The sequence below is a fragment of the Lutzomyia longipalpis genome, chromosome 4 (assembly GCF_024334085.1).
Source record: "Lutzomyia longipalpis isolate SR_M1_2022 chromosome 4, ASM2433408v1".
Classification (NCBI taxonomy): Eukaryota; Metazoa; Arthropoda; class Insecta; order Diptera; family Psychodidae; genus Lutzomyia; species Lutzomyia longipalpis.
The window spans coordinates 13647560-13668774 of record NC_074710.1 but is presented as its reverse complement, the minus strand read 5'-3'; the positions used below and the strand labels follow the sequence as shown (position 1 = coordinate 13668774).

Here is a 21215-nt window from a genome sequence, read left to right as displayed (position 1 = left end):
AAAGGAAGAAAATTTTCAATATTAACCCGGTATTTTAGGTTTTGATGCGTAAGTGTTAACGCACCCGGAGAACTTGAGATTAGTTATTGGGCAGGGTAACATAACCCTGTTTTCTAAGAATACCCATGTTTACGCTATTTTTACGGCTTCTAGAAAATTCAACGAATTGCATTTTGGGAGTGATTGAACAATTTCAACAATTAAATGGCGAAAAAAATAAGTGATGCCGACCGGCAAGAGCTTGCAGCTAAATTGGACAAGGAACTAGATGAGTTTATCGATGGCCTGGAGAAACGTCGGTACACTGAAGGTTGGCCAGAAGATCGGTGGCAAGAGGAAATGGAAAAGCATCCATTCTTCATGAAACGTCTCCCGGAAGTTGGTGAAGAAGTTGATCCACTTGTTGAAGGAATCCAGCAATTGAAGTATGATCCCCTGGAGAATACACCTGAAGAACTTGCTGGGAGTTACAAAGAAGATGGGAATTTTCATATGAAACACCGGAAGTACCGCATCTCCATTATCAGCTATACGGAAGGTATCAAGGCAAAGTGCGATAATGCCGAGTTAAATGCTGCATTGTACAACAACCGAAGTGCTGCTCACTTTTTCCTCAAGAACTATCGGTCAGCTCTACTGGATGCCCAAAAAGCTGTTGAGTTGAAGCCTGATTACATAAAAGCCCTATTTAGAGCTGTTAAATGTGCCGAAGCATTGCAAAAGTACGATCTCTGCATTGAGCTGTGTGATCAATTGCTAACTAAAGATTCCACGCATATAGATACTCTAACAATCAGACAGAATTGCAGCACAAAAAAGGTGCAGAAGGAGCATGAGGACCGCAAAAGAGCAGCTCAGCAGAAGAAGAAACTCGCTGAAGAACAAAAAGTTATTGAAAAATTGAAAGAGCGTGGAGTACGTTTTCTTGAGATTGAGAGTAAGGCATTTACCGAAGTAACAATGGATATTTTGAAGCCAAAATATGCTCCAATTGAAGATTTCCCCGTTTGCCTGGCCCCGGACGATCAGCTATGTTGGCCAGTTGTCTTCTGTTTCCCGGAATTCAATGTGAGTGATTTTCAGCAGCAACTGGATGAGAGCTTCACACTGGAGGATTGCATACAAGACATTTTGTATGAGAATGAAGAACGAGATTTGGAAGGAGTATACAAAATAGACAATGTTAATGTCTACTATGAAAATAATCTCCTGGGAAAAGTTTTCCTTGCAAATATGGCACTCACACTGAAGGAAATTACTCAGTTGGAAACGTAAGTTTTATGCTGAGCTGCAAAGAACAAAAATAAGAAAAACTTTTTAACATTTTTAATTAATTATATTATTCTTGTATGTTGCAGATTTCTCGTAAGTGCTGGATGCTTAACTTTCTATATTTTACCTAAATATTCGGATGAAGAAAAGGAATATCTCAATTTGCGAAGAATGCCAATGAAGCCTGCATTTTGAAATTTTTAAGATATCGCCAAAAAGCTAAAGAATTTCAGATATCTCAATCTAATCAAATTATTAGATACTAAAGTCCTAACTTCCTGGCCATCCTGAATAAAACTTTCTATATGAGAATAAATGTATTAAAATAAACAAGATGAAACGTTTATTCAATCTATAAACCTATAAAAGCGATCCATGTTATCTTGACCAACCTATATATTCCACATTATTTTTTTAAAAAAATGAATTCTTTTTTTCTAATCATGTTTATTTATTATTTCAACTATTCTACATAGTTTTATGAAAAAAAAAAACAGAGACGAGAAGAGTAGAACGCCATAGAATTAATGTTAGATTTTCTTATGAATCCTCTGAAGCTTCTAGAACAGCACCAGAGTATGCTAAATCCCAATATTGTTCAACTGCATATTTTTGAAAGAATTCTCTCGCCATTTTTTCCATTGGGAAATTCTTAAATTTAATTTCTCCAAAATGCCTCCTCTGGCTGGTACCTTCCCAAACGAGAGAACAATTATTTGGAACTTGATTCCCATCAGCATTCTTCACCAAGTCCTCACTCCATTTTATGCGATTCAGCATGAGTCTCTTGAATTTCTTTTGTTGCTTCGGACCACCTTCTATGACAACCACACAGCAATCGCGAAAGAGTACAATTACCCCAGTCATATGGAGTTGTTTCGCATTCGTTTCAACTTTAAACTTCTTACTCAGATTCTCTTGTAAATCCTTAACACGGTACACAGCCACACAGACCCCGAGGCTTGTATCTTCTTTAATTTTACGAATTTTCTTCTCACGCTTCTGTTCTGTTGTTAATTTTCGTGCAGCATTGGCCTCTTCGTGGGCTTTTTGTCGTTTTGCCATTTGTTCACGGACGTGGGATTCAATTTTTGTTGGATCCTGCACAGCTTCTGTGCCAAGGACACGCATTAAATTGGAGATACGCAATTTGGGCTCTGGCGGTGAGATAAGTCCCAAACGAATTTTTTCTTGCTCCTCCTTCCATGCTTCACGACGGTTTTGACGACGTAGCTTCTTTCTTTCTTTCTTCGTGAGGAAAACTGGTAGGTATATTGGCTTCAACGGTTCACCTGTAGATACGAAAGGAAAATAGAATTAGACTTATTTAAAAAAAAATCCCTAATAAATAAAGATAAATTAACTTACTTGGCGGTTTCATTTGCGTGGGATGTTCAATTAGATTCGTAATCGAGGCATCTCTAATTGAAATTTTGCCATCCTTCAGTGTATGCAAATCGTCGCTGAGGATAACTGAATCCCACCATTCCATCTGGGGTACATCGTCTGAGTAATTGTCCTGTTTTGGAGCAATAAGGGCCAATTTTGTTGCAGAACTAATACCAGTACGTCGAGCAATTTGACTTATTTCATTTTGCAATTTTTCCAATTGCTTCTTCATACGCATCTTCTCGGCCATTTGCTGAAATTTCCCAGGCTCATGGAAACGGAGGGATCTCTTATTTCGTACGGGTGTTTTTAAATTGATACGATCATCGTAGAAGTGCGTTTCACTCTGTTCTTCCGCCTGACGATCACTCAATTGTGCTTTATTGAATACCTCCCTCTTTTTAGCTCTAATATTTGCTTTGAGTGTTGGTGCCAATGTGGGTATATTTACTTCCCTGCCACTCTTATCCACGGTCCTTCCTTCGCTATCGAGAATTAGGGGTTTTGGTCTTTCACTCACGGGCGTCATAATCTTTGCCAGGGAACCCGACAATTTTGCTTTTATTTGAGCTTGAAGATTTGCAATTTTCTGTGCACGCTCAATATCCTCCGGGGTATTGCCCATTGATGGTAATATTGGGGATTTCAGCATTGAGGATTCCTTTGACTCATGCGATGGGTCAGCCAATGATTTTGTACTCGTAGCATTCTTGAGAACTCTCTTACGTTCCTCAATTTCTCGCTGTGCATTGAGCATCATTTGCTTTATGCGATCCGATGTCAGTTTCACACTACTATCAACGGGTTGCCTAAATTGAGAGTCCATTGGTGTTTGAGGCACTTCCGGAGTATGCAATAGACTCTTTGGTGCACCTACTACATCCATTCGACCTTTCTTTGATTCTCTCTCACGCTGCCCTTCTTCGTGATGACGCTTCCGCATCTTTTGGCCGTTCTGGTACGATACTAGCCAACTTTCCATTCTATCTAGAAGTCGTCCAGATATCTTCCCATCCACAAGTGTTGTCAATTTCTCACTAATTTTCCGTCGATCATAGCCACTGTATAAGGATGACTGCACAATCTGCAGGACGTTTGTATTTAATGTTCCCAATGCATGGACCACTATCTTCTCAAGGTCAGGCTGAACATCACTGATCTCCTGTCGCGAAAGGTGGGACATCATTCAAGAAAAACTCCACGAAAACGTTTGCAGACGTACTGCAAAGAGGAAAATTTTTGTTACATAAATATCATAATAGTATTGCTAATTCATAAAAAATATGTGATTCTTAAAGAAATATTGTTTACTAACTAGTTTTAATGATTTATTTGGCTTTATTACCTAAAACACTTGCTAAATTTTAGCGTTTTTCTCGGTTTTCACAGTCAACAACTCAAGCGAAATGATGACACAAACTTTTAGGTTAATTATTTTGATATGAAGTTTGCAACGAATGTCCCATTAACAAATTTTATCATTTTCAGATGATTTTTATTTATTTTTAAAAAATGTTTATTTCCTTTAATTACATTAATTTTTTTTACTAAAGAATCATAAAAGCTTACGAAATCAAATTGTAATTCTAATCAGAACCATTCGACCAAAATTGAAAGAGAAAAATTTGAGGTTAGGTGCTCTTCGTGACAGAACAATAAAGATTTTTTGTTTGTGTACGAAGGATAATTTTTTAATAAATCACTTTCTAGGGGCTCTAGGTGACATAAAAAGGATTACAAATAGGGAATATAAACTCCTAAGAATAATTTTAAAATCATGAATTATTCAAGTGATGAGGACTTATCGGAAAATGATAAGAAAAGCATTGATTTACATAGTAGGGTATGACTAATTATCCTTTTGTATTAATTCCTACTTCTACCTTTCTTATTTTATTAAAAAAAATCTTGGTATCTTTTAGATGGAAGTCAGTGATACAATTCATCCTTTGACTCCGGGAAAAATCCTCCTGAAGTCATGGCTCAATCGTACTTTTCGCGTAGTTATGACAGACGGAAGAATATTAATTGGAGTATTTTTATGTACTGATGTTGAGGCTAATGTTATATTAGGTATGTGCTCTGAATATACCGAAGAAGGTGGTGAAGAACGAATACTTGGGCTAGTCATGATACCCGGTCGACATATCATCTCAATGGAAGTGGATACTAGTGGACAACAATTTGATGCATAACTTAATGTAAAGTAAACTATATTTCTAAATATATGTACAGAATACACATTAATTTGTAAATTATGATTTTGCTGATTTATCTAATGGATCGTATCCACTCTCCATTCGCCTTTTGAACAATTCGTAGCTTCTTTTCCGATCGAAGTGTTTCACCCACTGACCCGGACAACTCTTCTCAAATGCTTTTCTCAATTCGAGACATGCTTTGGGTTCTGCATCACCACCCGTTGTACTATGCGTGGGTGCATTTTTATCTAAACACTCCCAGTAGCGATCCTTGTTATTCCAACATTGTGTTCTCTCCTCTTTAGTCGGAAACTCACTCATGTTGTTAAAGAAAATTAATTAGATTTTTGTTTCTTCAGTTGGCCGGCAGTGCACAAAGTAAGATGAGGCGTTCTTGGGTAATATTTGTATCTAAAAAAATAAATGAATGCATAAGAAAAAGATTAAAAATGGTTAAATTTCCTAAAATTTTCTTACAGAACTCTTGCAGGATATTTTTTCTTATCTTTTTAGGTTATGCGATTATATTGCCTTTATGCAATTTTCGGTAAATCTCCAATGAAAAATTCCTCGGATAATTTCCATATTAGATGATAGGAATATTTTTGGTTTTTTTTTGTTTTTAATATATTCCTCTAATACTCACAGTATATTTATAATTATTAATTAGAATACATTTTTTTTTACATATTCCTCAACAAAATAAACAAATTAATTTCCACTGAATTTATTACAATATAGAAAAAATTCGTATGACTTTTCCGAAGATAAATTCGGAGAAGACTTCTGGGCTATAGGGTTATTGTCAAAGTCCAAAAACCAAAATTATTTTTACAAAATCTATTTTCTCCTAGATTTTCGACTACAAATAACTGGAATAATTGAGAAAAGTATCCAAAACAGGTGAGTTAAAATATTTTTAAATAAATATTTACTAATCAAATGTTTATATTTGATGAACCGGACAAACCGGATAACAAAAAATTTTAATGCAAAATTTTTCTCTAATCCTTTTCAGAAATGGAAGATCAGCGTATTGAACGTTCTTATGGTGGATGTGAAGGTCCAAATGCAATGTATGTTAAACTCATATCGTCTGATGGTCATGAATTTATTGTGAAGCGTGAACATGCATTGACTTCTGGAACAATCAAAGCGATGCTCTCTGGTCCTGGACAATTTGCAGAAAATGAAGCAAATGAAGTGAACTTTCGAGAAATTCCGTGAGTAAAATAGTTTTAGTAGGGAAACTTGGGTCACTAGATTAATTAATTTCTGTAAATTTTAAGAAAGGAGTTTATCCATTTTTTTATATGGGAATACTCCAGGTTCGACGAAACAAAACCTAAAACGCGTAAAAAATTGTAGAGGAACAAAAAAAAAGAAAATTAAAATCCCCAAAAAGACCATCAACTGATAAAGCCGGCAAAGATTTGTTCAAAAATGTAGACAGTGACGTCACTTTTTTGTCTTTTGTCTGCTTCATTGCAATTCAATCTTTGACAATTTTACGCTATGAAGAAAAGAATATCCAATGGTTTGCTTTTTGTAACTTTACCCTAGATAGGAGGCAGAAGATACACCTACAAAAAAATATCTAAAAAATTTTTTAGTCGAAAACCTTATTTGTTTTGTGGTATTAATTAGTACCTCCGAAATAAATTAAGAAGTTCTAAGTATTTTTTGTGACTCAAAACGAAAATTAAATTTTGTGAAAAAAAAATCTAAGTACCTAAGTCTTGCTACGTAGTCATATAACAAGTAGTCTAGTTTTTTTTTTAATTAAAAATAATTTCTGTATAAAGTAATTGAATTTCTTTACTTTAGGTCACATGTTCTTCAGAAAGTCTGCATGTACTTCACTTACAAAGTACGATACACCAATAGCTCCACGGAAATCCCAGAATTTCCAATTGCCCCAGAGATTGCATTGGAATTACTTATGGCGGCTAATTTTTTAGATTGCTAAGCTGATTTAAAGTTAACTGGAAATATATTTTTAATTCACCTTCCTGTCCACTTTTTAATGCTTACAGAAGTTTTAGTTGTTTTTTTTTAATCAGCTCATAATATATCCATAAACTCAGTGTATAAAGAAATAAATTCCAGTTCAATCAAATCTTCTCTTTTTTGTGATTTTGAATTTAAAGTTATTTTTTTTTTATTCAATTCTTTATTATTTAATATTTTTTTTCATATTTACATTTCATTGGTACTGACGGTATGAATGAAGACTTCTCTAGCCTCTAAGTAACATTACAAAGAGAATAGATTTAACGTAAATCCTGTTCTGTTTGAGCTTCTGACTCACGCCAATTCCTCTTGATCATCTCAATAATTTGTGAATATAGGTGAGATTTTGTAAAGTGATAGGTGGCACAGAGAATGATAAAGATCCAGGCTAAGTACAGATAGTAATCTGTATCATATTCCACCTTACTAGGAAGAGGTCCATTGAAGTCTTCTGATGTTACATATGCATTATGCACTAAAGGTGATCTCATATCGGTGTATTTCAGGATAAATGATATAAAATTATTAACTGTAGATTGAGTATCGTTGAAACGCATTACAGGACGTCCCTGATGAAAGAGCATCACAGTTGGTAAGCCAATTATCCCGAATTCGGTGTTCAAACTGCTAAACTTGAAGGCATCAATTGCAGCAAATGTCATGTGGGGAAAGATCTTGGCTAGTGCTACATAATGGGGTCCAACCATAACACTTCCCGGACATGAGCGCGTATAAAACAGGATTACAACGCATTTTCCAATTTGATTGCGTTTGGTATTATTCCCATGTGGTGATAGAAGTGTTGCAATTTCTTTCATAGACTGCATAATTTGTACTGTTCCGACTGTTCCGCTTTCAATTGATTTATTGATGCACTTAACATGTCCATTCTTTGCCTTATGCTCATCATTCAATTCTACATTTTGATGTCCCTGATAATTTTCTGGTACCGGACACATATTCTTTTCTCTTTGATCCAAACTAATGTAGTCTATAAATGAAAAATTCGTTTGACGTCTACCCAAATCAATATTCTGATGTTGGACTGTTTCTTCATTGCTATTCCTTGGATTAATATTTCCCATTAGAATATTCACAAGAAATTGAAGTCCTTTGAATTCACTTGCTTCCAGATTTGGGATTAAAATTAACAATAAAAAGAAAACTCTTTGCATGTTGTGTTACGTTATGTTGTTCTGCTAAACTTTGTTTTTATTTTTGCCAGACAGATGATTTTGTTTTGAAGTTTTTACCCCTCAACGAAATATTTCGACTGTCATAAAGCAGAAATGGTGACGAAGCTCCACTTATATTGCACGTCCCGTAACAATTTGTAGCATTTCACAGGACAAACTACACAGACACTTCAGGTGATTTTTTCCGGAATTTGCCGGATTTTTCCGAAATTTGCACGACACTTTTTGGCGGGAATTTTGAGTGTTTTGAACTGGGGATGCCAATCTACGCGGCGTCGCTTCCTGGTCACAAAAAAAGTAATTTCGCTGGAAAAATGTGCGAAAAACGCGAGAAAATGGCGAAAAACTGAAAGTGTGAGGGAGACGGATAACGGTAAAATGCATCCATCTCATTTTCCTTTGAGCAAATAATAGCAAGAATGGCGCCAATTTCAAAAAGTAGTAAAGAAAGCATGAAATTATGGGGGCGCTATGAAGGGGGGCTCTGGGGGGAAAATGAATGTCGTTGGTGAAAACCGCCTGGTATCAGGAGACTCTATACCAAATTTCATCGCGATCGAACCAACGGTATAGAAATGCATAGCTGTACAGGAACGAAATCCGTTCTTTATAATACAGATATCTACTCTTAATTTTTAAATACACATATTAAAGAAGCTGATTAAGTTATATTTTCTTATTTATTTGGTTTATTTGCATGGCAATGCCAACGACAACACATCTTGTATCAAGTGGCATTTTGGTTGGCCGTGTGATTGGATCGACGATACATGAAATTAGGAGTCTGCAGAGGCGAAGTGGGATTGAATCAACACATTCAACACCATATACTTTCTGGGTGATGCTGGATGAATTACTCTCACGCTGTGTGAGACCACAATCGCGTATAGCGACGATGTAGACCTGTGAGAGCGATGCATTCATCCATCACGTAGCACTGCACTCCAGAAAATGCCGCCACACGCCGCGTGATTGGAGTTTGAATTCACGTGGGCGTTCAGTACGTTTGTAATGGCTCTCCTATAACTAGTATTGAATGCTGTATTTTCACTCCTCGCACTAACATGTGAAGGAAATCTCTGTGTACATTGCATGAATGGTTACGGCGAAATAATTTCAAGGTTCCAAGCAACGCGAATACATCATGAGTCCTTTATGATTGCAATTAATTGTAAAATGAACAATACGAAATTTTAGATAGAGACACAGTAGAAGATCTTAGACCTTAAGGGAAAGCAAAAGAAATATAGCATAATGATCGTTAAAATTAAATCAATTAAATTGATTTAGCTTAATTTCGCAGAAATAAAACGAATAAAATACAGAAAAATAAGAAGAAAAAACATTTCTCCAAGCCACTGATTATTCCATTTATAGAATGGTAATCATCCAAAATATGGGAGATGTGTCTCCCACACATGCTGTGCGACCGTTTGGGCGATCTTTTACCATTTACAAACAATTTTTAGTATTCCATACAGAGACCGCAATCATTAAAATTTAAATATTGTAGAAACTTCCATATTGGGCAAATGCCTGAAAAAGTGACGTTTTTATCTTGTAAAGATTTGCCTTTGCACAGAATAAATAAAACTTGTTATGAGCAATTTCCGCCCTCGCGAAATTCTCTCTCTTGTATTGAAATACGCCTTCGGACTGTTTAAGTTATTATAAAGTAATATAGATATTATATGTATACCTACCTTAAAATACATACCAGACTATATAATTATAAAACACTATAAATGGGCAACTTCTTCCATTCTCAACTTTTTTAATACTTTTTTTTAATTTTTACATTTTGTTGTATGTGTATTCAAACATTGAGATTTACCTAGATTTTCAAAATAAGATAATATTTTTTTAAAGAAACAAATAAAAAATTTTCTTGAGAAGCAGAACTGTTTGTTGTTTTAAAAACAAATTCAAAATTTAAGTACATTTTTCTTTTTCCCGAAGGTAATTTAATACCCATTTTTAAATTCCTAATTTTATTTAATTTAGGGTTTGGTTAAGCTTTAGCTTAAATAGATAATATCACTTATTGAAAGACTTACTACGCTTATCCAAAGATTTTCGTGGAAATAAAAAGTAGAAGGGTTCAGGAAAAGCTCGAAAGCTCATATTTCGAGATGTATCAAAGAGATAGAGAAAAATGATCTGAGACAGAGTTGTAGTGCAGAAACTATTAATGAAAATTTCTAGCTTTTTGGGAATCATGGAAATTAAGATTTATACAAATTGTCTTATCAAAGTAGTAAGTTGATGTTCACCATTCAAAAAATTCTTAATTTTTGCTTGAAATTCAACTTGATCTCGATCAAGAAATTCTTGTTCTAACTTAGATGAAATTATGACCTTTCAAATCAAATATGAGAAAGACGTAATTTTAATTGAAAAACTCTTATTTAATTCTGTTGCGTAAAAAGGGCGCGAAGAATGTGAGAGATTCAGCGTGTGCCGCGTGTTTTAAAGAATATTTAACTCACAAATGACTGCTTGATTCGCGACAAAGAGCAAAGCACACCAAGAAGTGGAAGATTGAACACCCACGCATCAGTTGCACACACTCCATACACTAAACAGCCCGAGATGAGATAGACACTACCAGATTGCCTCTTCTGTTTGGTCTCATGGACAAGAGACAGTGACGCTCAGTTCAGTACCGCGTTGGAAGAATATCGCAAAAGACTTGTAAATGGATTCTGTGCAAAAATATAAATTAAGTTAATTAAAAATTAATAAAAGTGAAATTTTCTTTTGTCTACATCTTTTACTGTGGTTCTTGAAAGGGTTAAAGTGTTTATATTATTTTGAAAAATACATCAAAACAAATTTTTTCTTAACCATTAAGCAACAAGTGATGATTGCTGCAATCACAATGTCCCAAAGGAGAAGAGCAATAAAAGTTCAAAACTATATTAGTGAGGAGGAAATATAAAATATTTCTCTCTATGGTGAATGATTTGAGAATCTTGTGAATTGAGAAGTGCGCTTGTTTTTTTATTATTTTAATTTTCTTCGAGAGGAGAATTACACTGAAATATGACCTCAGAGACACCCACGTGCTTCGTTATACACATTCGCAATATATTCGCAGTTCTTTGCGGTGAATTCAAACACCAATGTACGCACAATTGATACGAGTTATTGGTCTTATTTTAATTATTGGCGTAAAGTGCGGTGTTCAAAAATGCTATGGAAGTGTGAAAATATGGACATTTATTCCATTTTAATGGTGAGAATATTTCTTTGTTCTTTAGTTAAGTATTTTTAATTAAATTCAAATATCCAAATACAATACGGAAGCTCATAAGACTGGTTATATCTATGTATCTTACGTTGTTATTGTGCGATATTGGAACATTTATTACATTTTATGTATGTTGCATATAGTCACGAAAGGGTTAATTCAGAGCATATTGTATAGTACGCTCGACAATTTTACTTTGAGTGCATAAAAAGGCCATAAAAATTGTATTTAAATCAAGTCGAATTTTTTGTTAAGGATTGGCTTTTCTAGAAAACTTTGATGTAAAACTTCGCAAGAATTAAAAAAAAAATTCCTTGACATACCAGGGTTAATAAAATTTGAAAAATACATTTTCAAATTTTCCAGAACACCAGCTATACCTACCGTTATAAAATATACAAGATGGCTAGGAGAATGAGATTAGGACATGATTTTTCTTTACAGTTTTTAAAAAACATCTTAATGGCTCTTTTACTTTGCAGAAATTAATTTATTTTACTCTTGAGATGTAAATATAAAAAATAGCTCTGAATGTAAACGCTGTGTATTTGTTTATGTAAAAATATTATTTGATGGTCCACTCATTCCACACTTTTTTGGGAATTTATTTTGGGAACTAATACAACACTGGCTGTAATAGCAGAAAGATCGCATTTTCGTATTGATGACGATAAGTATGATGCGTGAACCGAAATTTTTATTTGAGAAAAATTATCAGACTTTATAGGAATTTGAATTTCACAACGTTCAATGTTTAATGAAATGATTTATTAAATTATTTTATTTTATTAAACTCGGACAAGTGGATTTCAAATTTCTGGCAAAAAATTATATTGAAATGAACTCTATGAATTTTTCAATATGAAATGTGAAATAATTATTAATAATGAATAAGTTCTGAATATAATGTACCTACATAATTTTATGTAATTTGATCTTTTCTATCTCAGTTGCCCCAATAATTTTTAGAACTGTCTGAGTTTTGAATTAAACCAATATGACCAATTAAACCAATTTCTATATTTTATTTGTTTTATTTCAAACAAATCAAATTATTCTGTAGACAATAAAATAAAAAACACGCATATTATTCTCAAGGGTTGTCTAAACCTTTATGAGGAGAACTTTTAAGCAGAGGTGATGGCAATGTGAAATGGAGAATTTAGAGTGGCAAGCAGAGATATAGAAGAAAATGTTTAAAAGTCAATAATGAAGATCTCTTTACTTATATGGCAATAAGCTCTGCTATGGTTTAACATGCCTCTATGGCTAAAAATATCCAGTTCGTGTCGGCATTTTACTTCACTTCATATTTTCGTGAATCGCGATTCTTACTTGACACAGAATCAACATGGGATCATGATGGGAGGTATAAACTCACAAAGTAATTCATAGGATATATCATTTTCTTTTCATATTTTTGAAATGCATTAAAATCCATTTCTGTTTTTTCCCAAATTTGTATGAAAATATCGGAGGTTAAAAAGACATTTTTCTTCAAACGCACATTTCTCTATATACCGCCTTCGTATATATCCTCTCACTCTGAACCAATGTCTTTAATCTAAATATAGTTGAAGATGTGGACTAGAACTTTGTATGCTGGCGTGTACCAAAAATGGTGCAGTTGAATGTATCTCAAATTTCGAAGATTCCCGATACGCATGTGAGTTCCAAATTCAACCATTTTTGCATGCGCATTGTCGTAGGAACCAGAAATTTACTACCGCGAGATGTGTTGAGTAATTTCTCAACATGGTTCTATTTTTCGACAAAACTCACCCACTTTCGCCGAATGCTCACGAATTAATGTGTAGTGTATGAGTATACATATGTGTTTGAAAGTTTTTCATATGAAAAGCCTCAAGACGCAGATTTTCAGTTATATAGGATGTGTTTCTTATGATTTTTCCGTTTAGCTTTGACCCATCGAATATGTTGTATAGCTATTACAATTCAATCGAAATTCTTCTTTACCTTTGATTTGAAATTAATTTATGAGCTTGCGTTTAATTGAACTTTTTCTTGATCGACTAAAAATTCTTTTTCGAGAAAAAATATATTCCTTTCTCTTACAAATAAGGAAAACCTCATTAGAGGAATAAAAAAGCATATGTAAAACGTAAACTAAACAGATTTATCATTCAATAGAATCAGCTGGAAAAGTTGACAAAGATTTGCCTAAGAATTCAAAGGATGTTGTTATTGAGTATATTGATAAAAAACACCATTGTGACGTCATTATTTACATTTTTGAGTAAATCCAAATGGAAAAAATGAAGTTTTAAAATAATTTGCATGTTAATTTCAAAAACATATATATTATATTAGAGTCGAATTCTGCGACCAAGGAACTCTTGAAATTTCAGAACGGATTCTTAAAATTTCAAAGATTTTTTGGTCGCATTCGAATAGGACCATTACACATGATTTATTTTGTTACAATTAAAATTATCATTCTACATCATTTTAGGTCATCCTTTAACAGAGAATGTATTTTGGTGAACACAAGAATCACATAACTATCTGTGGGGTGTTCATTCATCGCGTGTGAATTTTTTGCTGTAGATCGACTTTCTCAATCTCACTGCGTGCATCAAAGCAAGAGACCCAATATAAAATTAGATTTTCCTTTTGGTTCTTAATAGACATGTCTCGGACGCCTTCTACGGCTTAGGATCCTCACAAGTTTCTCAGTTGGATTTAGATCGTTGCGGGGTGATCATTTGCAAAACGGAAATCTCCCAAAAAATCTCACATAAAGTGATTATTGTGATTAATTCATGAACAATATATTTTTTAATATAAAAATCAGACTACTGTCCATGGACTCTCAACATACATAAATAGTGATTGCCATAAAGGAAAATTTAATGGAACGTTAAATATCAGTGAGAGGGATTTATCAGTGATAGAGAAAACGAAAAAAAAAGATGTGAAACTTTAAGGAAAATGCTTTTACGTGTCCACGAAAATATATCAAATTTCATATTTTGTGAATCCCCAAGCATGGGACAAGTATTTTGTCTCTTTGGATAACGTATGAGTTAGGAGGAGGACACACGAAGAACTAACATTATAAATATTTATAGAAATTTGTGAATATGTTGCCGGAACTTTTATTTTCGGGTAAATTTTTCCTTCATCTCTGCATGAATAGAAATAGAAATAAATTCGGGAGCTGTGGAAAATATATACTCACATAGTGTGAATCGTTTTGGGCGTTTCCTTAAAAAAAATTCTGCCATTCTTTGCTGAATTTTCTTCATTTTCCCATATATACAAAAATTGTGTGTGAGTGATTGGTTCTATGGTGTATGTAGCGGGAAAATGTGTGGCTCACATTTCACGCAAGCATTGGGGAGCTTCCTTATTTGGATCACCCATGCGCACTTTTTACCAAATATGGAAATTGCTGGGAAATTTCGGCTAATTTTGTGCTAACGCATCGCTTTTCTCTTCTCAATAGCGGGTAGCAGCATACAAGAAATGTCAAGGGAAGAGTACGGTTTTCTCAACGGTGGCACAATTGTGGATAGGGATACTGCATCAGCTAGCAACGATTCAACATTGAGTCAACTGAAGTTAGTTCGGACACCGGATCTTGAACCAGGTGTTACTATTAAATTGGAGGAGTCTCCTGATACCTATCCTTGGCTTAATACTGACATTGAATCAAATTTGCTGTAAGTAGACTCTCTTTTTTTGCTTCTTCCTTAAATGTAGAAAAATTATTAATCCCAATCAATTTTGATAAAATAATTTTTATAGCTTTTTTTGGAATGGGCATTATTTTTAGAAAAAAATGTACTGGTAAGCTGACCAAGCTTACGAGAGCTGTGTTTCTTTCAGTGTACCAATTTTGTGAGAGCAAATTAGAACGCGAATTTGTTTAAATACATGCAAAATCGGGAAAAGTTGAAAAGTCATCCCCCAAGAAATCTTTAAAATGCCATATCTCGGGAACGGCTCCATAGATTTTCGAGTTTGAGCTATCGTTGGAAAGGTCTTAACCTCAACTATAATATATTAAAATATGAAGTAAATCGATAATGGCATTTTCGAAATATTCGAGTTCGAAATTTTCGAAAATTTTGATTTTGACTTTAGCGCCTCTCGCGGCCATTTCTCGAACTTCCAATGTTCTAGACATTTGTAGGGCTTCACGAAACCTTTCATTTGCACTTGAGTTGATCAAAATCGGACTTGTAGAACCCGAGATATGACATGCCAACTTTGGAAGGCTATATCTCGAGAACGGCGACATAGATTTTCTTCATTTTTGGCATGGAGCTAGATAATATGGTCAGCTATAACATATCAAAAAATGAAGCAAATCGATAATGGCGTTTTCGAGATATTCATCGAAAACTAATCGAAAATTTTGTTTTTGATTTTTGGCCCCCTAGCGGTCACTTTTGAAACTTCGGATGTTCTAGAGAGTTGTAGGGTTTGTTGAGATCTTTCATTTGACCCTGGGTTGATCAAAATCGGTCAAGCCGTTTTCGAGTTATGGTCGATTTTCGATGAAAAATTGAGGCGGCCATATTGACTAAACGGCTTGACCGATTTTCGAAAATGAGGCATCGTTGGAAAGGTCTTGATGGCCCCTACAACATATCAAAATTTCAGCCCTCTAGCTATAATAGGGGCTGAGATATAGGCAAAACAAATTTTTGAGGTTATTCAAAATGGCGGACGGGGGGGTGGGGGGTAAAATTTGACATCATAATCGGATGTCTTCCAGTCGATATTTAAACTTTGCCGTTTACCGCAAGTCTCTATCTATCACCGTTCTCTCGCAATTTAGCGTTGTACTCCGGCCGGACGGCCGGACGGCCGGACGGACGGCCGGAAAAAAAATTTTTTGGCGCATACGTTTTTTGGAATGTGGGGACCCTAATTCGTGCTCATCCCAAGTTTGAGCCCGATCTGACGACTTTCGATTTTGCTCGGTACACAAAAGCTGTGTCTGAAAGAAACACAGCTAAAATTATCGACCCATATCTTTAGCATTAGGGTCTTTTTATTAAATTTATTTTACAATATGTCAGAATTTACACAATGGCTTATAATCGTTTAAGGATCACATTCTCTTCAATTGAGCGAAATTTGGTGAAAAAAAATTTTTTTTGATTCATTAACCTCGACAATTTTACCAAAAAGTTACAATATTTGAATTTTACGCCATATTTGATTTTCTAAATAATTGCAAATGTCTATTGTACATATTCATTGATAGATTTTAATCAATTATAAAAATTAATAAATAAAAGTAATTATAAAAAAATTCTTGCAGTTCAAATTTTAATTTAGACGTGATAAAAATTTGTAATTTCAAAATTACATAAATAATTTTTAAAATGTGAGTTTTCAAACGTTAAAAAATCTAACGTTAAAATTATGATCATACGTTAAAAAATGTCGAACGTAAGAAAAGAACTATGAACGTTAAAACGAACGCGCTAAAGGAACCAACATTAAAATTGCAAAAAAAAACTGCTAATCCAAAGCCAAAAGCTCCTAAAATGATTTAGTGAGATTAATAATTTTAATCTTTAAAAAAAAAAGAAAGTAAGAAATTGAAAATTAACGATGAACTCTATAATTAATTTTCAGACGACACTCAGATGATCCTCTTCTCTCGAAAGCAACTGATGACCATCAGCAAAATGAATTGGCAACAATTAAAACAACAATCTCATCATCATCTTTTCCTGCGAATCATCAACAAATGGCAACATCATCCTTTGAGAGGCGCAAAAGCACGCGATCGCGGAGGAAGGGACAATTCAAGTTACGCTTCCATCATCAGGCTCTTCCTCAGGAGTACCTTGAGCATTTTGAAGCCTCCAAAGGGAATCCGCGGAAAGATGATGGAAGTAAGTTGACAGTGTCATCCGTTATGGATACCCCAGAATCTCCGCAGGAGCGAACGAATGAAAGCATTCGAAATTGGTTGCAAAAGATTAGTGAGTTACAGAGTGAAGCGGTGCCACCCACGCCGGAGGCTGAAATCGAAGTGGAAAGAAAGCCAACACCATCGACGACCACTAAAGCAATAAAGTACAGTGATTTGCCATATATGGGTGAAATAACACTTGAAAATAGCAAACCACGACGAGGAAGGAAGCCCAAGAAGGCCGATATATGTCACTTGATCTACAAGAATTACGGTACCATTTTTCCTGGTACACCAAAAGACATGATGGATGGAGAAGTGTCCAAGGATGATGCAAAAAAATCGGAATTTCAGCCGAAAATTATCAATTCACTTCTTGAGAAGCGACTCACACAGAAGGAAGCCCGATCTTTGGAGGAACCTCTAAATCTGTGCGTTCGTGATATGGATTCTGTGATTTTGTCCGATGAGGAATCCGAAAGTGTGGCTGAGTCGAGTCGCACAAGTCCCCTCATTGGTGTATCTGACTTAACTGGGGATCCACTTTTGGAGCCAAATCTCAAAATGACATTGCCCAACTTCAAAGCTGCACTACTAGATAAAGCTCTCATGCCCGAAACACCATCAACAGGTGACTCAGCTTCTGGGCCATATGCCTACTGGCCTAATGCTGCTAACACCTTCATCCACCCTATGTTGCCCTACTATCAGAAAATGATTGAAGGGGAAAATAAAAAGGACTGTGATATGGCTAAAAGTGAACTGAAGATTCAATCGACAAAAGGGCATGAGAAGAAACAAGGCAGTAGTAGTGCAACACGACCAAGTCCAGCATCATCATCCTCAGGAAGTTCGCCAAAGGTACCAACAGGGGGTTCTCATAAAAGGAAGAGATCAGCAATTTTTATACCACCAATACCAGCAGAAAATGCTTCAAATCCAACAACTGAAGTTAGCATTTGCAAATTTAAATTTACAGGTGAGATTTATTTTAAATTACAAATTCATTCAACTTCCATGGTCAGTAGAGATTGCAAATGCTAATTGATTGAACAAATCCTATTTCCAGGCGGTGCTAAACCAAGTCTTCAGGAAAAAAAGATGTTGTCTGTGGATTCAGGTGGAAATTTTCGCTATTACAGTGGTACTGGTGATAAATCAATGCGAGGCTATGAATTTTTTCCACGAGAGAGTCTTCAGCAGTCTGGACTGGTGACTGGTTCAAGTGCTGGTGCTTTCCTCAACACTTCCCCAAGTGAGAAAATCAACATCGATACGATCCCGCCGACTGATATTCATCCACGAACTCTCCAAAATACACCGGGAAAAGTAAATAAAAGCCCAACGCCAAGTCAGAGAGCTGATCATAGGAAGAGGAAATCACGAAGATCTCTCCAAAGGGAAAAGTTAGAGAAGACTTTTAAGGAGAGGGGCTTCCTCATTCAAACGCAACAAACAGAATCTGCAGAAGGAGCAACATATTGCAAGTTTCGACAACTTAAAAAATTCACACGGTACCTTTTTCGAAGTTGGAAGGACTACCTTCCGGGGGATTTGCAACAGCAGCAGCAGCAACAACAGCAACAACAACAGCAACAGCAACAGCAGCAGCAGCAACAACAGCAAAATACTGATAACAATTTTAGAGCACCTTCAAGTGAATAATGCACAAGTGGACATGAAATATTGTGTGATCCTGCTGATTAGTGAATAGTTAAACTGGCACTAGAATCAGGTTATTCTTGTTACTTAAAATCGTTATCTATTGCATTTCATTTCAAGTCATTGTGGGTTATAATGGTTTTAGCAATTTTGTTCGAATGACGACCTTATTGCTTTTAAAAATGTTGAAAGAACTTCATGAAATAAATTATTAGGATTACAATTTTATTAATTGTACATTTAAAAGACTTCTGGTCAATTGTTTGTTTAGTTCAACATAATTTACACAAAATAATGTATTATAGTTTACCTTTGCTACACATATAATTTTGTCCTTAAGAAACGAAGGAAATCCATTAATTGCCATTTACAATGCCAGCTAGCATTTTATAGAGACAATTTTATTTAATTTAAAATAATCTATTGAAAAATAAAAATGATACCATACGTGTTTTGTATATATAGGTACCTACATGATCTTTTATAAAAAAATAAATAAGGAGTGCATAATTTCTTTTTAACTTTACACATATTGCCATAATATCAGGTAGGGATGAAGTGGGAGAACTTATATTAATAATTAATTTATGTAATTCTAATTTTGATGCAAAATACGAAATTCTAACTAGAACAGTAAAATAGAAATATTTCTGTTCTATAACCTTTACTCAGGCCGCTTTTTTTCTTCTTTTAAAACGTTTTTATCTTATTTTTGGGTTGCTTACTTCATTTTGACTTCCTTGTAAAACATACGCATAGTACCAAAGATTATAATTGCCTTATTTTATGTACATATAACATTCATAGGGAAGGGAGCTCGTGAATGTAAATTTCTAGTCGTACCTAGGTACTTTAAAAAAATGTAAAATAATCTGATATATGTGTAAAATATGTATATGTAGATAATCTTAACATTTTAAGTAAATTGAGACATTTATTAGAAAAAAATATGTTGAAAAAATTATAATTAAAAAAGAATTATATAAATATTTTAATTTCTTTGTTTTGTTTTTTCTTTTTTCCCTGGAATGATTGGAATGGATTATCGTGCGTGATAAGTACCTGCTCAACAAATGATCAGATCAGTCAAATGTACTACTCTCTCTCTCGTACTAAAATTTATGAGTGTTATGGAGACATTCGAGTTTCTCTTATACATACTATGTACCCTATGTACCACTGTACCTAATAATATTTTTTATCGTTCATTGATAAGATTTTTCAGCCAAATCGCATACCTATCTGTCTGATAAATCTTTTTCAGTTTAGCGTAAGAAAATGAATTGATAAAAAAAGTATTATCATTACTCTTTATCAAGCATCTATCAAAGAAGAAGACTTCGTGCCGGCTGATCAGAGTCTTTGCAAGTAATCCCGCGTGACTGACTTATCAGTAAGGTCGCGTTTCAAGTTTTGGACAATAACCGCGTCCCTGTTTATCGGATTACTTATAATTCTCGTTCACCCGTGAGAAGCTCATCATAAATATGCATAATTTTTATTTATTTAAATAAATAGTTTTAAAATTTTGCAAAAAAATGTATTTTTTTTATTTTGGGAGGTTCAACAGCATGCATTCTATTTCCTTCTCTAATCCAGCGATTGGTACTGTGGGAAATGAATGGAAATATAATGCTGCAATGCATGGGGGTGGATGTTATTGATTTTAATCCTTTGAGTGGATAGTTTATGAGCACGGAGTACATACGTATGTATATCAATGGAAGGACACAATATAAGCCGATTGTATCTTTTCAATAATTCAATCCTCACATTCCCCATAAGTACCAATGCGATACAATCTTCCATACAAATATGTTATGATATGAGTGAGAATTTAATAAACAATCAACATACACATTCAATGATTATATTAAAATATTCATTCGAAAAAAAAACCATTCGATGTTTCAACGATAACGTCAAATAACTAAAATAAATATGAGAAAAGATATATTTATAGGCATTTCTTAATTAACTGAAGGGCATTTAATTGACAAAAGAGAGTATGTATTCTTAACATGCAATTGATATTCATTCGGTTGATTAATTGAATGTAATCAACAAAATGTATAGTAAGCATGAATGAAAAGATAAATTCATCAAGAACCAACAGAAAGGCATACAAAAGAATTTATTTCAATTTAATTTACAAAATTGAAGGGAATTTTATTCATATAGGTAGATAAGATCCTACATATTAGGATTTCTCAATCTGCAACTTTCGGTTCAAAACATCATCAAAAGTTCAAAACGACATAGAAAAAAAACCACAGTCCAGCTATTACCAACTCAACTAAAAAAAAGAATTATCTGCTACAGAACTA

General features: G+C 34.3%; 7 protein-coding genes across 9 annotated transcripts; 4 read left to right on the top strand and 3 right to left on the bottom strand.

Annotated features, from left to right (window-relative positions):
- The first annotated feature begins 135 nt into the window (after window positions 1-135).
- Window positions 136-1605, top strand: LOC129796495 (DNA polymerase interacting tetratricopeptide repeat-containing, protein of 47 kDa). Its single transcript, XM_055838485.1, has 2 exons — window positions 136-1271; window positions 1359-1605. Exons 1-2 carry the CDS (start codon window positions 205-207, stop codon window positions 1465-1467), a joined length of 1176 nt encoding a protein of 391 aa, XP_055694460.1. The 5' UTR covers window positions 136-204; the 3' UTR covers window positions 1468-1605.
- Window positions 1606-1702: 97 nt separating this feature from the next.
- On the bottom strand, window positions 1703-4150 carry LOC129796480 (U4/U6 small nuclear ribonucleoprotein Prp3). 2 transcript variants are annotated; one of them, XM_055838453.1, is made up of 3 exons: window positions 4007-4150; window positions 2641-3882; window positions 1703-2564 (listed from the first exon to the last, which is right to left on the bottom strand). In XM_055838453.1, exons 2-3 carry the CDS (start codon window positions 3845-3847, stop codon window positions 1813-1815), a joined length of 1959 nt encoding a protein of 652 aa, XP_055694428.1. In that variant the 5' UTR covers window positions 3848-3882; window positions 4007-4150; the 3' UTR covers window positions 1703-1812. The 2 variants fall into 2 exon arrangements, with proteins under 2 accessions (XP_055694428.1, XP_055694427.1); XM_055838452.1 differs by having other exon boundaries at window positions 3977-4094.
- A 20-nt stretch (window positions 4151-4170) lies between these two features.
- Window positions 4171-4908, top strand: LOC129796513 (N-alpha-acetyltransferase 38, NatC auxiliary subunit). Its single transcript, XM_055838520.1, has 3 exons — window positions 4171-4291; window positions 4372-4504; window positions 4584-4908. The coding sequence occupies exons 2-3, from the start codon at window positions 4439-4441 to the stop codon at window positions 4854-4856; spliced, it is 339 nt and encodes a 112-aa protein (XP_055694495.1). The 5' UTR covers window positions 4171-4291; window positions 4372-4438; the 3' UTR covers window positions 4857-4908.
- On the bottom strand, window positions 4858-5443 carry LOC129796514 (cytochrome c oxidase assembly factor 6 homolog). Its single transcript, XM_055838521.1, has 2 exons — window positions 5340-5443; window positions 4858-5273 (listed from the first exon to the last, which is right to left on the bottom strand). The coding sequence occupies exon 2, from the start codon at window positions 5181-5183 to the stop codon at window positions 4917-4919; it is 267 nt and encodes an 88-aa protein (XP_055694496.1). The 5' UTR covers window positions 5184-5273; window positions 5340-5443; the 3' UTR covers window positions 4858-4916.
- Window positions 5444-5631: 188 nt separating this feature from the next.
- LOC129796512 (elongin-C) lies at window positions 5632-6981 on the top strand. The gene is made up of 3 exons (XM_055838519.1): window positions 5632-5765; window positions 5881-6085; window positions 6690-6981. Exons 2-3 carry the CDS (start codon window positions 5883-5885, stop codon window positions 6829-6831), a joined length of 345 nt encoding a protein of 114 aa, XP_055694494.1. The 5' UTR covers window positions 5632-5765; window positions 5881-5882; the 3' UTR covers window positions 6832-6981.
- A 34-nt stretch (window positions 6982-7015) lies between these two features.
- On the bottom strand, window positions 7016-8147 carry LOC129796499 (thioredoxin domain-containing protein 15). Its single transcript, XM_055838489.1, has one exon. It carries the CDS (start codon window positions 8048-8050, stop codon window positions 7136-7138), a length of 915 nt encoding a protein of 304 aa, XP_055694464.1. The 5' UTR covers window positions 8051-8147; the 3' UTR covers window positions 7016-7135.
- A 2612-nt stretch (window positions 8148-10759) lies between these two features.
- LOC129796476 (uncharacterized) lies at window positions 10760-19887 on the top strand. 2 transcript variants are annotated; one of them, XM_055838443.1, is made up of 4 exons: window positions 10760-11309; window positions 14794-15010; window positions 16944-18205; window positions 18296-19887. In XM_055838443.1, exons 2-4 carry the CDS (start codon window positions 14814-14816, stop codon window positions 18889-18891), a joined length of 2055 nt encoding a protein of 684 aa, XP_055694418.1. In that variant the 5' UTR covers window positions 10760-11309; window positions 14794-14813; the 3' UTR covers window positions 18892-19887. The 2 variants fall into 2 exon arrangements, with proteins under 2 accessions (XP_055694418.1, XP_055694417.1); XM_055838442.1 differs by lacking the exon at window positions 10760-11309 and adding an exon at window positions 14020-14453.
- The last annotated feature ends 1328 nt before the right edge of the window (window positions 19888-21215 follow it).

Bases quoted from the DNA above. Each gene is read 5' to 3' on its own strand.
- LOC129796514 (XM_055838521.1), bottom strand. From the start codon at position 5,183: ATGAGTGAGTTTCCGACTAAAGAGGAGAGAACACAATGTTGGAATAAC.
- LOC129796499 (XM_055838489.1), bottom strand. From the start codon at position 8,050: ATGCAAAGAGTTTTCTTTTTATTGTTAATTTTAATCCCAAATCTGGAA.
- LOC129796495 (XM_055838485.1), top strand. From the start codon at position 205: ATGGCGAAAAAAATAAGTGATGCCGACCGGCAAGAGCTTGCAGCTAAA. The intron at 1,272-1,358 runs GTAAGTTTTATG...TGTATGTTGCAG, and splicing joins GAAATTACTCAGTTGGAAAC to ATTTCTCGTAAGTGCTGGAT.
- LOC129796480 (XM_055838453.1), bottom strand. From the start codon at position 3,847: ATGATGTCCCACCTTTCGCGACAGGAGATCAGTGATGTTCAGCCTGAC. The intron at 2,565-2,640 runs GTAAGTTAATTT...TCGTATCTACAG, and splicing joins CACGCAAATGAAACCGCCAA to GTGAACCGTTGAAGCCAATA.
- LOC129796512 (XM_055838519.1), top strand. From the start codon at position 5,883: ATGGAAGATCAGCGTATTGAACGTTCTTATGGTGGATGTGAAGGTCCA. The intron at 6,086-6,689 runs GTGAGTAAAATA...TCTTTACTTTAG, and splicing joins GTGAACTTTCGAGAAATTCC to GTCACATGTTCTTCAGAAAG.
- LOC129796513 (XM_055838520.1), top strand. From the start codon at position 4,439: ATGAATTATTCAAGTGATGAGGACTTATCGGAAAATGATAAGAAAAGC. The intron at 4,505-4,583 runs GTATGACTAATT...GGTATCTTTTAG, and splicing joins GCATTGATTTACATAGTAGG to ATGGAAGTCAGTGATACAAT.
- LOC129796476 (XM_055838442.1), top strand. From the start codon at position 14,429: ATGTTGCCGGAACTTTTATTTTCGG. The intron at 14,454-14,793 runs GTAAATTTTTCC...TCTTCTCAATAG, and splicing joins GCCGGAACTTTTATTTTCGG to CGGGTAGCAGCATACAAGAA. The intron at 15,011-16,943 runs GTAAGTAGACTC...ATTAATTTTCAG, and splicing joins GACATTGAATCAAATTTGCT to ACGACACTCAGATGATCCTC.